General features: G+C 32.7%; 2 protein-coding genes across 9 annotated transcripts in view; one reads left to right on the top strand and one right to left on the bottom strand.

The window, feature by feature from the left end:
* Positions 1–16,405, top strand: part of LOC145273340 (retinal-binding protein-like) — a 381,653-nt gene that overhangs the window by 170,672 nt on the left and 194,576 nt on the right. For 4 of the 7 annotated variants that reach the window (XM_080127073.1, XM_080127071.1, XM_080127171.1 and 1 more), the window contains exon 2: positions 14,208–14,362. The exons of 1 other annotated variant lie outside the window; for it this stretch is intronic. The gene's annotated coding sequence lies outside the window, so the exon portion shown is untranslated. Of the gene's footprint in view, positions 1–2,217; positions 2,331–14,207; positions 14,363–16,405 lie in introns of all 7 variants that reach the window. 2 more of the 7 variants (XM_080127072.1, XM_080127202.1) reach the window with 1 other exon arrangement.
* The window catches only part of LOC145272760 (retinal-binding protein), a 368,701-nt gene that overhangs the window by 309,019 nt on the left and 43,277 nt on the right, over positions 1–16,405 (bottom strand). For both annotated transcript variants that reach the window (XM_080127061.1, XM_080127058.1), the window contains exon 2: positions 12,265–12,298. In XM_080127061.1, the coding sequence (XP_079983187.1) occupies positions 12,265–12,279 (15 nt within the window). In that variant the 5' untranslated portion in view covers positions 12,280–12,298. The remainder of the gene's footprint in view (positions 1–12,264; positions 12,299–16,405) is intronic.

Raw genomic sequence — 16,405 nt, 5'->3', positions numbered from 1 at the left:
AATCTATACTTTTAAAACGATAACGACTTTCTGGTATGCACGTATAAAGCAATATCTCTTTATAAGAAAAGGTTCGAAATTTGCTAAATACGTTTATACGCGCCCCTACATACATTATATATAGATGTTGGTTTACATTTTGGCCTTCGGGACAAGATCAAAGTGCAGTATCTGTTCCGGCAGATACATCATTACTCGATGGCTGAGTATCTGTTCCGGCAGATACTGCAAGCTATGACTAGCTATGACTAGCAAAGACCAGATGTGGGGGCAACCCCACATGCCTGACCTTTAACCAGCTCCCATTTCCCACCTCTCGGGAGCTGGTCCCCTTTTTCCCTTCCCCCTCCCTTCACTCCTCACATTAAAAATTGGCCTTGTGCCTAATTTGCTCGGTGGGGGAGCAAATAAATACCATCTGTTCTTCAGATGCTGCACTTCTATTTCTTGTTCTCTTTCGGTGGAGGAGAGATCCTTCACGACTGAGACAATTTTTATTTTTGTACCTTTTCTCCACGTTAAAAAACGACCCTGGTGTCTAACTCTGTCCCGTGGGGAGGCATAGTAAATAGGTACATTATATATATATATATATATATATATATATATATATATATATATATATATATATATATATATATATATATATATATATATATAAAGCTGAACAGCTGTGTGTGTCTGGTCACGAATAGGCTCCTATATGGTTTATTATAGAAAACTGATCACATATAATGATAGAAGATGTATCGAGACACAGAAATGGGTATGTTTGATCTGGCGTAATGATGATTCATTAAAATTGTGGGGTCTGCGTACATGCCTGGTCCACAAAGTATGGAAATAAAAAATTTAAAAATTAAAAAAAAAAGTTTACAAGTGTTTTTGATATAGATGTACATAATAATACTTTGATAAGTATGTTTTAACTTAAATAGGGATGGTATAATAAAATTGTGGGCTCTGCGTTCGCGCCTGGCCTCCATAGAATCGAAATAGGCACAAACTTTAATAAAGACTTTTCATATCTATCTGCGTAAGTATACTTTGATAATTATGTTTCAGTTTGAAGAAATATGGTATAATAAAATTATGGGGTGTTCGTTCGCACCTGATCTCCATAGAATGGAAATATGTCACAAAGTTTAACAAGGTTTTTTAATATAGATCCACAGAATATTGTGATAAGTGTTTCAGTGTGAACAGGTACGGTATAATAAATTATGGAGTTTATCTATTTTATTTTTACTTTCATCATATTTTGCTTTGGTTTTGTATACCCCCGAATTCGAAGCTATCTCTTTACAACCCTTCCTTTTCATAACCTATCATACTTTAATAAATCAGAGTCAATTTTCTGTAGTCTGTTTTGGAACCCAGTCAACGACAGGTACTTTTGCTAGTATATATATATATATATATATATATATATATATATATATATATATATATATATATATATATACAGAGAGAGAGAGAGAGAGAAAGAGAGAGAGAGAGAGAGAGAGGGAGAAGCTGTGAAGTAGAATAAGAGATTCTAATAAAGGCAACCATCATCAAAAGCATCAGCGTTGAAATCAGGAAGCGTGCATTTCTTTTAAGTTATTTCCATGTGATATCACAACAGCGATCAACTATGACAATTTCCCGCTAAAGTTTCAAGTTGAAAAAGTGCGTCAACTAATTATCTCTTCACTTTGTCGTTTTTCCTTTTCTTTTTAAACTGACATCAAATATATATACATGCTGTGTCTGTACGTGAGTGCATGTATGTGCGGATACTTCCGTTGTGTTGAAATAGTTCAGTAACCTTTTGTGAAACTATAGTGTCGGCAAGGTCTATTTATTTATTTACAAGTTTCGGACAAGTTAATAGATGTTTAAATACGTCTACGTTAGAATCTAATATGAGACTTAAATTTATGCACATTTAAATCATCGTACCCTACGGAGAACATTCATAGTAAAATGCATTGAGGCTTACGTGGTCTTCGTTGTGCCATTCTAAACACCAAACTCTTACTTAATCAAGGGTAAAGAGGATGATTTTCTCTTAAACTGTATACAAGAAATAAAATCCTCTTAACTTATTTTAATAACCAAATTTTTATTTTTTTCATACTAAAATATGAAAAATCGCTTTACAAGTCACTTTGTTAGTAACACAAATCTTAAGTAAGACAAATAAACCTAACAGTTTTTCCTCTGCTTTTCCAGAGTTCAAAGCTGGTTTCAAAAACTAATGGGCGATGTTCTTTTCTCTTCCCTGCAACTTTGCTCCCACAGAAGAGACGTTGAGAGCCTGGTTCTGCTCTATCGTTATTTTCCTGGCAAGTACTCGTCAAAGCTTCAATCTATAATTCTCCTACCAAACTTTAAAAAAGCACTCGTCTAAATACAACCACTATCAAGAATTTCCCCACTCTCTATCCATGCCTAAATCTAAACGCAAATTCCTCGAACAAAGCATCTTTCTTAGAACTGCCTGCCTGTGAAACTCTGTTCCGTCGGCCTACTTTCCAGTTGACTACAACATGGTCGTCTTCAAGTCCAATGTAAACAAGTTCTTGTTGAGCTGTCCTCTTAAATAATCCATTTCTACCCCATTTCCACCACTAACTATTAATATGCTTTTGGCTCAGTGACCACTGTGCACTCATTAACCCTTATACTCATGTGGCCTTCGGGCCTGGATAAGTGGTGATACTCTTGGAAAAGAACATCTTGGAAATTTTAGAAAACTTGTCCCTGAATATAGATTCATTTAATTTTTAGATGACATAAGCAAATGCATAGTCATGTTTATTGATTGTCTAAGTAATATTGTGACACAATGATAAGAGCCTTTTTGGGGAGAGCTCTGGATCTCTCGACGTTTAAAAACTTTCTACCTTTAGTTTCTTTCCGTCAGATGAGACAAGTATAATCAGTCTCTGAAATAAAATTTCTATCAACGCGTGCAAATTACTAAGACATACATAAAGCACACAATGCTTACTAGCCTCGAGTGTCTGTACAGAGGTTTGTCAGTACAACTTGATAGCACAAATAAGATCTACTCATTATGGCCAACCTATACTGGCTTTTATGAGGAATGATGCACTAATTGATCTTACCTCGAGTAACAGCACGAAGCTTGATAATCTACCAGACTAGATGAATTTTAATCCTGGCGAATTTTAGTAAGACTAAAAAACCACAAGAAATAGCATATTTAACTAATCAATTGGGGAGAGGAAAATTATGTTCCCAACTTCTTTATTAACTCATTGTTAAAGATGTGAACGAAAACTTTACTGGAATATTCAAATATCTATGCATCTCATATAGAAATTTAGTGTTAGCCCCAAGAAAAGGGCCTCTTGATTTCTAAGATCTTCAACGGAGGTAAAATGAAACAAACGACCGAACATGCACTTTTTTCATCTTGCAAATGGTCGTTAGAAATTGCGTGCACTTCAAATCCGGGAATTGTTCAACTCTATCGTCAAAATAAGTTTTTACAGTTCAGAGTAAGACACAGGTGGTCTAATGGATAAAAACCAATACTAAGGAATCATCTTAGCTGGGTTTAAATCAAGTCGGATGTAATATATTCGATTACAAATACACAAATAGCAACTTATGAATTAAAAGTTTTGCATCCCCAAAAGGGGTCATATGGAAAATCGAATTTGCCAATCGTTAACATGTAGTTCTCTTGGTTTAAAATAATTAAATTCATACTGTTTCGCAATTAGAAGGCGAAGTAAGAATGCAATTCTCTCGCCTCCGGATTCTTCGACCTTTCTGTAAGAAATTAGTTAATGGATGAAAAAAGGAGTAGAAATAATGGAGTCAGGCAACTTCTGCTTCCATGCACACGCGCGTGCGCATTTACTTTTTTTAACTTCCGTCGCTCGCCTTTGTTGCCAGACATCGTCGCATCTCGAAACTTTCTATTAAAAGCAAAAAAAAAAAAAAAAAAAAAAGAAATTCTTCCACACCAGCTTTACTCGCAATTCAATTTCCGTTAGCGTATTTACCTACTTACACCATGGTACTGTGGACATATTTGATGTTTATATATACAATCATTAGTTGCACACACACACACACACACACACACACACATATATATATATATATATATATATATATATTAAATAAAGGATTTCATTCGAAATTCCATTAGATTTCGGCAGAAATATTCCGAATTCGACAAGATACACCTAGAGATTACATCGACCGAAACGTTGTGAAAATAACGATCAAGATGAGAACAGTAGTTCGAAGAATCCGAATAACCAATCCTCATCTTAGAAATGTAATCAACTTTATAATTTGACAAGACAAATAAAAGAATATTTTCGTGGTAACCGTTGATAACCATGCACATATAAGTACTTGTAAACAGGAATTCTCTTTACTTAACAATCACATTGGTATTTTGTTTGAAGTTTAATACGCTCAAATAGATTTAAGACATTACTGGTTGTTAGGTTTGTTTAAAAAAGTGTACCTACTTTATTTTCTAAAAGATGTTAATAATACTTGTCGTTGTTATCACTTATTTTGATATTTTCGATACACCCTATCTAACATAGACCTGTAATCCATCTAGTTTTAAATACGAAGTGATTTCAATAAGTTTCCAGACTTTCTTCGTAGTGGCTCTTTTATTGATAGTACACGAATGAAACTGTAGTCCCCTTCGAAGTAATCTCCTCCGGCTGCAATGCACTTGTACCGTTCCAACAACTTCTGAAACGCACTATGGAAGTCCTCTTATATGAGGGTGTCAATAATTCTTATATGAGGGTGTCAATAATTCTTATATAAGGGTGTCAATAATTCTTGTCATTTTTTTTTCATATATCATATCACTGTCACCTGAGCATCCAGAACTTGGGACAAACTTCGTGCAAATCTTCAGCATCTTCAATTCCTCGCGAATAACTGTGTGTACAGTTCCCACACTAACATCAAACTGTGCACCTATTATCTCTATAAACACATGATTGTTCTCATCCATGAAATTCTTTATTTGGTCAATGAACTCTGGTGTTCTGACTTCCTTACTGTTCCCACACATCTCGTCACCTCTTACAGACTCCTTGCTCTCTTTGAATCTCTTATGCCGCTCAAAAATTGATACTCGATTCATGCAAGATAGTCCAGAAGCAGTCTGAAGCATTCAGTTCTTCTGAAGTGTCCTCACGTACAGATTGCATTTTTAAGCTGAGACAATCATGTTTTAGTAAGATGTATTCCAAATTTTACTGTAGCTGTTCATTTGAACCTGAAATCCTAAAAATTGGTCAGTCATCTCATAAGATGTATGGCAATAACATACTGAATTTTTAAGGGTCTATGACAATTTTAAATGCCTGTACAACAACGTTTGGAAACTTATTTACACATACAAGATGGTTCTAGAAGAGTAAATATAATCATCTCCCCTTTGAATCTTCCAATTGCAGAAAAAAAATAAAAGACTTTTTAAAAAATCCATCAACATGTTTATATTGTTCCTTTACTTTTGGCTTTTATTTTTGTGATTCTATTGTTGTTTCCTTGCGTCCCTCGTTTTTGTTGTCCGACAATGAAAATAAAATGATTTCTCTTGCTCTCATACATGTTCAATTACTCATCAACAATTCAATTTCTTAACAACATTTTTCACTACTCATGACATTTTTTTCTTCATCAACCTGTGCACACATTCTTTTTACAAAGAAAACCAGAACCAATTAGTTGAATAACTTGAAACATCGCCACAAAATCGTACACTTGTCTGTAAGAAAAAATGCTTTCATCTTTTATTATACTTTTAACTAACACTATTTAATCCCATTTAAGTCATATTTCAACATTTTATTATGTTTATAATACAATAGAAATGTAATACTTAAATCAGTATCTATTCTAAAGATAAGGTCATGTTCTCATCTGCGAAAGTAGCCGAACTATGAACAAAATAGTTCATATTCTGTCAACAATTTAGTTCTTTATACTTTACTTTGCAAATGGCATCTATATAATACAGTAAAGCTAGTTTTTTTTCTCGGAATTTGTCATCTATACATTCATTTCTACATAAATTAATATTCCATTTTTAAAAGCTAATAAGTTATGGAAATTTTCCGTCAGTTTTCTTTACAATTGTTTCAATCGATGTTATCGATTACATATTCTATCCGGCTCTATATTTCTTTTCGTGACAAACATCTGCAGAGATTAATCGTCAATGTTAATAAACGGAGATGATTAATTAATTAAATTATCCGATCTGTTAATTTTTTTTAAATGTACATAGTAAGTTTTATAGTTGAATTTAGACTTCGTTCTAATAATTAAGACCAAACACATGTTATTTATAAGATTATTTATTCAAAATTTTATTTATATATCTAAACATTAAATCTAATATTTATTCACATATTGATAATTTTGATTATGAGTTTGTAATAATTTTTGAAGACTTTTAGGCTGGGCTTTGAAAACCATTTCCATTTTAACTACATTTTAACCTTTAAATGTCAAAGTATATATAATATATTGTCGTTCTCATGTTCTGTCAACAAACTTTCTACAATTAAATACGGATATATTTTAAAATAATTTATGTATACTTTTCAAGGTCATGTAGTCTCAAAAATGCTCACATATATACACACACACAAATTTTTATATACTTGTAATAATATAGACATTGATCATATCTTTCAAAGTACAAAAATCAACGTTCACAATATGAATGAGGATAAAATTAACATCTCACAAATTCAACCTTGTTAAAAAAGGTTATTAAAAACGTCATTCATAAACACCTTCCGATTTAGAACAGTCATAACAATAACGAATCCACATCCCGAAATATTTTTGTGACCGCTCGAAGTAATTTTTGAAAGCGTTCAACTGTTGTTTTGAAATCTATTATAACGTGGCCATTACACTTTAAACGTCGTTATATTTCAAACACTCGAGCCCGCACGTTGTCTGAGACTTCATCGCGTAGAAACAAATAAACAAATAAATAAATAAATAAATAAAAATAAGAATAAGAGGAAAGAAATAAAAATTCGACCAGCATTTTTTTCTTTTAAAAAATGAAAATCCAAACGAAATGAATTTATTCGTGGTTATTCCAACAATAACTCATTTCATTATAGTATTTTCATTAGTCTTTTCGCTTTTACAACGCTCAGTCATATAACATCTGCTTTTAAAAAGTCTCTCTCCCCGCCACTTCACACCGACCATAATTTACAGGTACTTTCCAGAATAATGCCTTGGCTCTTGTTCAAAATACTTCTCATACTCAAATGTGCTTATGCAGATATTGACCAAGAAAATGCGTGCAAGTCAAGAAATGTCGAATTTAAAACTTTCTACGAAGTTGTCTATAAAAACACGAGTTTCAAACAAGAAAGAGGCAGATCAAATCAAGTTGTCTACAATATCACACGAAACCACAACACCTTTGATTAGCACTTTCACGCCAATAAAAAAACGCCCAATTTTCAAATTGTACTACCAACCTTAATTATCAAATTGTACTACCAACCTTAATTATCAAATTGTACTACCAACCTTAATTATCAAATTGTTATACCAACCTTAATTATCAAATTGTTCTACCAACCTTAATTATCAAATTGTACTACCAACCTTAATTATCAAATTGTACTACCAACCTTAATTATCAAATTGTTCTACCAACCTTAATTATCAAATTGTACTACCAACCTTAATTATCAAATTGTACTACCAACCTTAATTATCAAATTGTTCTACCAACCTTAATTATCAAATTATACTACCAACCTTAATTACCAAATTGTACTACCAACCTTATTATCAAATTATACTACCAACCTTAATTATCAAATTGTTCTACCAACCTTAATTATCAAATTATACTACCAACCTTAATTATCAAATTATACTACCAACCTTAATTATCAAATTGTACTAACAACCTTAATTATCAAATTATACTACCAACCTTAATTATCAAATTATACTACCAACCTTAATTATCAAATTGTACTAACAACCTTGATTATCAACTTGTTCTACCAACCTTAATTATCAACTTGTACTACCAACCTTAATTATCAAATTGTACTACCAACCTTAATTATCAAATTGTTATACCAACCTTAATTATCAAATTGTTCTACCAACCTTAATTATCAAAAGCAACTAATATTGCCTTCTTCCTTTTGTAACAACAGCAAAAACGCTATGGTGTATACAATCTATCATTATTATCACCAGCAGAATCGGGGAAATGATAGTGGCTCAGTGGTTATCGATGCGGGCTGACAACCTGGGTGTGTCAAGTTCAAACCCTTTTCGTTCCACATAAACGCCCTCACTTTGGAACATTGGCAAACTTCATGTGGTTCCTCTCGTAAGTACCCGTAATCTTTCTAGAAAGAATAGAAAGACATAAGAGAAATGATGCTAAATAAACAAGCAAAGAAACAGCAGCAACGGCGGTAGGTGTAGCGGCAGCAGAAGGGCAGCATCAATATGATAATAGCACGTAATAACCCATTATTCTCTTGCAAATGACATCTAACATAATTCCTATTCAACTGGATATTTTCCCTCGTTAATTGAACTTTCAATCTACAATATGTCAGACACGCGCCCACGTGCAACCACTACATTACAATATTGTCTTCTCGTTCTCGTTGATTTTCTTTTTAAAAATTATATATATATATATATATATATATATATATATATATATATGTCAACGTGATTCTGCTGTGTGTGTGTGTATATATATATATATATATATATATATATATATATATATATATATATATATATATATATATATATATATATATAGAGAGAGAGAGAGAGAGAGAGAGAGAGAGAGAGCATAATCACGTTGACACACCAGTTTCGGTTAGATCACCGAAGTTAAGCAACATGTAGCCTGTTCAATGCTACAATGGGTGACCATTTGGTAATACGAGATGCTGTATGTGTTCTCCGCTTATTTGGATGTTGTCCTGGATTTCTCCTTGCAATTGGAATCAAGCAGTGCCGAACTAGGTGTGGTTGGGATCGCACAATCTTTGCTTCACAATCACATTCTTACAGGCGGTAGCCATTGTTTCTCTAGACAAAACGGAGGCGATAGATCATTTTCTCGGTGTTTCTCGTGTTCTCTACCGGCTTAACATGGTTCGAGATAGATGCATTAGGGTCCCAATAGTTTTAAGTTAACATATATAGGTAAGATATCCCGTACGATTTTGTGAGTTCGTGATATAAGTTCTGTTTCCCCACCGAGTTTATGCGCATTGTTTGTACTACAGCAAGGTGGCCATTTTCCCTAAAATGATGAGGTTCTTCCGATACGATTTTTCTGTAAATTCTTCGGATCACCAACAAAATATTCTGGTACTTCAATTACTTCTTTCTTCTTTAGAACCAACACTACATTCTTAACTGCATGTTATGTATTCTTAACTGCATGTTATATATTCTAAACTGCATGTTCTGTATTCTTAACTGCATGTTATGTATTCTTAACTGCATGTTATGTATTCTTAACTGCATGTTATGTATTCTTAACTGCATGTTATGTATTCTTAACTGCATGTTATGTATTCTTAACTGCATGTTATGTATTCTTAACTGCATGTTATATATTCTTAACTGCATGTTATGTATTCTTAACTGCATGTTATGTATTCTTAACTGCATGTTATGTATTCTTAACTGCATGTTATATATTCTAAACTGCATGTTCTGTATTCTTAACTGCATGTTATGTATTCTTAACTGCATGTTATGTATTCTTAACTGCATGTTATGTATTCTTAACTGCATGTTATATATTCTTAACTGCATGTTATGTATTCTTAACTACATGTTATATATTCTTAACTGCATGTTATATATTCTTAACTGCATGTTATGTATTCTTAACTGTATGTTATGTATTCTTAACTGCATGTTATATATTCTTAACTGCATGTTATGTATTCTGTTCTGTGCAGCAGCAAAAGGTTAGGCGTTTTTAACTCTTTAATCCAAAGAGTAGCGTGGTACATTTTATACTTTCTTAAAAAGTGATGATATTGATAAATGCAATTTCGTTGATAAACTTTTAAAAAAATTTCTTGTCATTTTGTTCTAGCTGGGAATGTAGCATCCTACCGGATGCAATCCATTCACTCGCTATCACCTCGATTCCAACCGAGAGTCCTTTTTAAGATTCTAACCGTCCCTTTAAGTGCAATTGCTTGAACTGTCTTGCACTGGATTCACCAAGTTTATTTTTCTTTTATGAACTAGATGCAGTCTCAGTTGTTATATAAACATGTTATGTATTCTTAACTATTCTCTAAACTATATCTATCGATGCTCGATGGTTGGTTCCTCAATTGTTGTAATTCAATCGAAAGTAAACTATCCTTCATCTACTTTAACACGTTAAACACTGGTAACATGGTGGCAATCTCCCAACTTCCAGAGAAGCGATATTCGGCAAAGCCTTTGTTGTAGAGTTTGGAGAGGACAGGGGCCACTCAGTCGAGAACAGGAGTAGGTTATAGTCAACTAACGTACTTCCTAATTTCCGGCATATCACTACCGGAAGCGGTGACAAGTCAAATAAGTTCCTCTGCTTTTTTCTCTCATGCCTATAATTATTTGTTATTTTGATTTTAATAATGTTATTTTTATACTTTCATAAACATATATTTATATATAAATCGAATTAAAAAATTATTTTTTAAATTAAAAAAAACAAACAACTTTTGTTTTTATAAACATATATATTTTTTAAAATCCAAATAAAATAAAAACTTTTATTTTTTAATTTTTTTATTAAAAGTTCAAATAAAGACTAATTGTGATATTTTTATCTGTATAATTTTGTTAATTTTTATTGTGTCATTTTCAATAATGTTCTTTTCTTATATTTTATTCCAATAAATCATTTTGCAATAGAAATACTGAAAAACAATAAAATTAAGGAACTAGTTTGCTTTGTCACTGCTTCCGGTAGCGCTAAGTAAAAAATTAGGAAGTATGTAAGCTGACTATAACACAGAGTTAAGATTAGGTTCACATGATTTGGCGGTATCGTTTTTTTGTTATTATACCAATGGAAAGGGTGACGATCAGGTCATCAAGTGTGGCTTCAGTCTGTAACGGGAAATATGTCAGGGAGTTATTAAGAGAGACTGGGATGGAGTTCAAGGTAAACAAGTAGTTTAACCTGTTTAGTTGCCGTGTAAACAACATCATTGTAGTCAGACAGCGGGGGGGGGGTGATTGACTATTATTCGCTACACTATTATAGATTTTCCAGAAATCGAGATTTTCTAATTTTTGTGACTCAATGCGTTTTCTGGTCATCTCGATATACCTTCTTTTAACTATGGTTATTACAAACTTACACTGGTTTCTTGATTCTATAAATTTCTGTCTATATGTTGTTGTTCCTACGACCAATAGCAGCTACACAAGTCGAAGTGAACTTTTACCTCATTTGCGCAGTAACAGGGAAAGAAAAGGCGTCGCTGGTGTGATCCCTGATGAATTATCATTATAGTCGATTTGCTCCTTCTTAGATGATTTCAGTATGTATGTCTTGTAAGTCTTTTTTCGGTATGGCAGTCGCATGCAGGAAATGTATCGTAACGTTGATATCCTTCCATCGTCTTCTCGTTATCGATCACATCATGACTAGATGGCACAGTAAATAACGGGTTTAAAAAAATATGAAAAGACACGTGACATATTGGTTATAATCACTCCTCTTCTTTGTTCCGCTTTAATCTTCTTGGAAAATTCATAAAGTGTAACATATCTGCAAAGAAATTTTCTGGCATAACTAAAACTCAAAAGTGTATTTTTCATGAAAATTTTCAAGTAGAAGGCCTATTATTTTTTCATTGAATTTACATACCGTTTTATTTTTTTACTGTGTGTAACAACGCACTCACTGAAAAGAGGGTCACTTTTTCTTTAAATGTTTATAAAGACATTTAAGAAATTGTTAGAGTTGCTGAATCGACAATGAGAGAGGGCGAGGGAAATACATAAGTAAAAGATTAATTATTTGTTCAGTTATAAGTTTTAGTTAATTAGAAATAATTGGATTTTCTTTTTCAAACATAACTTAATACCAGAATTAAATAATTATCTAACATTTTGTGCCATTAATGCACATATGAAAATCCCCAGGAAAACAAATATTAACCCATCTTTCGTATAATGACAGATTATTTAAATACTTACCGTTTGCCGATACATCTTTATGGGTTCACAAAATCTGCAAGAGGAAAAGATGATATATTATACAACATTTAACTGAAACCCATGAAAATTCAATTTTAATTAATTACAAATTTTGAAAAATTCTCACAAAAACTAAAACATAATTGTATAAACTAACAAAAAGCTTTTCGCATTTTACGTTTATTGAATGATTAACAGAACCACGCGGTGTTGCCCTGGATTATAAAAATGAACAAAATAGAAGAGGTTATCCTCATCACATAAATCCAAAGATTCTGTTGTTGGGTTTACCAGATAATTTTTTGGTCAGAATTCTTTTTCGAAAGACAGCTGGTACTTACAGATTTGATTGCCAACATCCCAAGTGAATTTATTTTTTTGTGGACGGTTATCCTCATCTTCATAGTTGTTGTTTCGCCACGTATCAGCCAACTCATTCTGTGGTCTTCTTCAAGTGACAGAAATGTTGAGTCTTGTAGCTATATCCCCAGTAATTACTGCCTTAATTACTTTCACGTTTTGGCCAACAAATCCTCTGGTCTGCCTTAGGTAGGATCGAAACAACAAACAATGAAAACATCTGGAACCATAGAGCCTCAACGCATCTATCCACTGCGCCACGGGTTCCAAAGGGCGGTTAAGGTTGTTTTTCTTCGGTCCAAGTCCAAGTGTTTCGTTCTTTGGTCTTCCATTGTCAGGTACGTACCAAATGGTATTATATATTATTTTTATTGGAATCCTATCGATAATAGTCCGAAGAAAACCTTAAATATTATATAAAATCTGTGATTTTAGCGTTTTCTTTTTTAAAGAATGAGTCAGTAATTTCTTTCATAGCATAAATACATTGAAAATTGCTATAAAATATCGATCCTCTGACGAATTATGTTCCATTTTACCCTCTAAACAATGGATATTAAAAATGTGTCTATTCTTGGCCCGAGACAATCCCCAAAAGTAATATATAAATTTTATTGATATGTCTTGTGCAGCTGTTTGGTTTTTACTGCATTTACTGCACACGCACGCACGCACATAATATGAAATCCCTACAGCTACATACTTAAAAATAAACAAAAAACAAAACAAAAAAAACGGAGCTGTTAAAACTGACATAGTGATACAAAAAGGAGAAAGTAACAACCCTAGTTAAGTAAGCATCCCTAACGATGCTGGCCTTAACAGAGCAGAGAGGGAGAACATAACGAAATACCGAGGTCTTGTGTACGATATGAAAAGAAACTGGAATCTTAGGAAGATCTTCATCATTCCAGTAATTATAGGAGCAATCGGTCTCATGAAAAAGAAGTTCCAAAATTACCTGGCAAATATACCCGGTGAACTAAGTGCAAAAGGAATGCAAACAATTGCCCTCAAAGGAATGGTTAGAATTTACAAAATGTCTCTCAATTGGAGTGACTTAAATAGTGAGTAAATGTCCGGCACTGGTAGAATGCCCCTATCCCCAGAAAAAAATGATAAAAAAATTAAAACGAACAAACAACAAAAAAAGGTAAAACTGCACAAATTTTATTCATTAGGAAAAAACACGAAAGTAATTTTATATATGGTCTTTTCTATATTCAAAATCGATAAATTTGATTTTGTATGAGTATATAAAGAAAAATTCCCATTAAAACCTAGTTATATAATTTTTATTTTTAATTTTTATTTTTCACGGCTTATTTGGGTGAGAATCGTCGCCTTAAGCTTATCACACTTCAAGAAAGCAAAACGACTTGTAGATCCTATTTATAACTAAAAACTGATATGCGTAACAATTTTGCTAGTCATTGAGTTACAGGAGCCCCTACCCCTCTCTCATGTGCTTTGTAAAACACTCAACTATAACCGCAACACGCAAATATACGCACACGTGTGAACAGTTTATAGAGTCGATATTTCATGGTAGACAATGTAGTGTTTATTGTGCTTCGTTTCAGAAGTTCGAGGTTAGACCACGTGCTTGATACGCTAAACGAACTGGAGTCATCCTGAATGAATGCGACTCTTGCGTAACGAGGCCAACAGCCGAGACGTTTCCTCGGCGCGAGCGATCATTCAGAAAGAATGAAGACGGAGCTACAAGGGCAAAGAGGTAAGCAATCGTTTTATTTAATTTTTTTTTTTTTTTTTTTTTTTTTTTTAAACTTTAGAAGCATTAGGTTTCAATCCTAGATATCTTAGCCTTCCGCCCGGACGTCTACAATTAACACAAAATAAATAAATAAAATTATTATTATTGTTATTATTGTTATTATTATTGTTATTATCATTATTATAACGACGACGGTGGTGGTGGTGGTGGTGTTGGTAGTGGTGGTGGTGGTGGTGATGATGATGATGATGATGAAAAGAGCGCTGACCAGACCTTCGCTGGACAAGTGCGAAGAGAACTTGGACCTTAGGGAGGCTTATAGCTACTCAAATTCCAGTGGAGATCAATAGCCACTGCGAGCGAGAAATCAATTTTAAGCAGCTGTTGCGTGTTGCGATAACGCAAATTTATTTGCAAATGTTATCGAAAGAGGTCGAAAGTGTTGGAAATCTGGGGAGATTTGTTGTCACTCAGCTTCCAGGGAACACCGCAGGTTGTTTTCAAGGAGAAATCTTTTATACCCTGTGTGAAAGCTCCTTGTGAGTCAATAATAATTTGTGTGTTTTATATCATAAAGTGTATGAAATAGATTATATATATATATATATATATATATATATATATATATATATATATATATATATATATATATAAACACACGCACACACACACACACACACATATATATATATACTAGCATATAATATATATATTTTTTGCTAGTATATATATATATATATATATATATATATATATATATATATATATATATATATATATATATATACTAGCAAAAGTACCCGTCGTTGACTGGGTTCCAAAAACAGACTACAGAAAATGGACTCTGATTTATGAAAGTATGATAGGTTATGAAAAGGAAGGGTTGTAAAGAGATAGCTTCGAATTTGGGGGTATCAAAATCAAAGCAAAATATGATGAAAGTAAAAATAAAATAGATAACCCCCATAATTTATTATACCATACCTGTTCACACTGAGACACTTATTTCAATATTCTGTGGATCTATATTAAAAAACCTTGTTAAACTTTGTGACATATTTCCATTCTATAGAGGTCAGGCGCGAACGAACACCCCATAATTTTATTATACCATATTTCTTCAAACTGAAACATCAAAGTATACTTACGCAGATAGATATGAAAAGTCTTTATTAAAGTTTGTGCCTATTTCTATTCTATGGAGGCCAGGCGCGAACACAGCCCCACAATTTTATTATACTATCCCTATTTAAGTTAAAACATACTTATCAAAGTATTATTATGTACATCTATATCAAAAACACTTGTAAACGTTTTTTTTAATTTATAAATTTTTTAATTCCATACTTTGTGGACCAGGCGCGTACGCAGACCCCACAATTTTAATGAATCATCATTATGCCAGATCACACATACACATTCCTGTGTCTTGATACATCTTCTATCATTATATGTGATCAGTTTTCTATAATAGTCAACCATATAGGAGCCTATTCGTGACAAGACACACACACACAGACGTTCAGCTTCATATTATAGACACACACACACACACACACACACACACACACACACACACATATATGTATATATCGTTTTTAGTAATATATATATATATATATATATATATATATATATATATATATATATATATATATATATATATATATATATATATCGTTTTTTAGTAACATGTTTTCACAAACTTATTTAGGAAAAAAAATCCGTTTAATCCCCCTGGTGTACGCTCTCCAACCTAAAACTAAACAAGTTCTCATATAACAGTGTCAAATTGCATGCTCTTAATCAAGTCGCAATTAACAATAAATGTCATTTCGAAACTGGTCCCCTTTGTGTTTAATAAGAAAATAATATCAAAGTTTTCTTTTGTTGTTGTTTTCAGCATCCCCTTGTCGACAGTAAATTGAATAAGGTAATCTTTACTATTACCGACGGAAATTATTTTGGTGCTTATTCAGATTGGCACTTATAGCGATAAACAAAAATGAAGGAAAACTTTGATATCAAATCTACTTGTTACAG

This window comes from Euprymna scolopes, chromosome 1 (genome assembly GCF_053919585.1).
Source record: "Euprymna scolopes isolate OS-2025 chromosome 1, ASM5391958v1, whole genome shotgun sequence".
Lineage (NCBI taxonomy): Eukaryota > Metazoa > Mollusca > Cephalopoda > Sepiida > Sepiolidae > Euprymna > Euprymna scolopes.
This window is presented reverse-complemented; position numbering and strand designations above follow the sequence as displayed.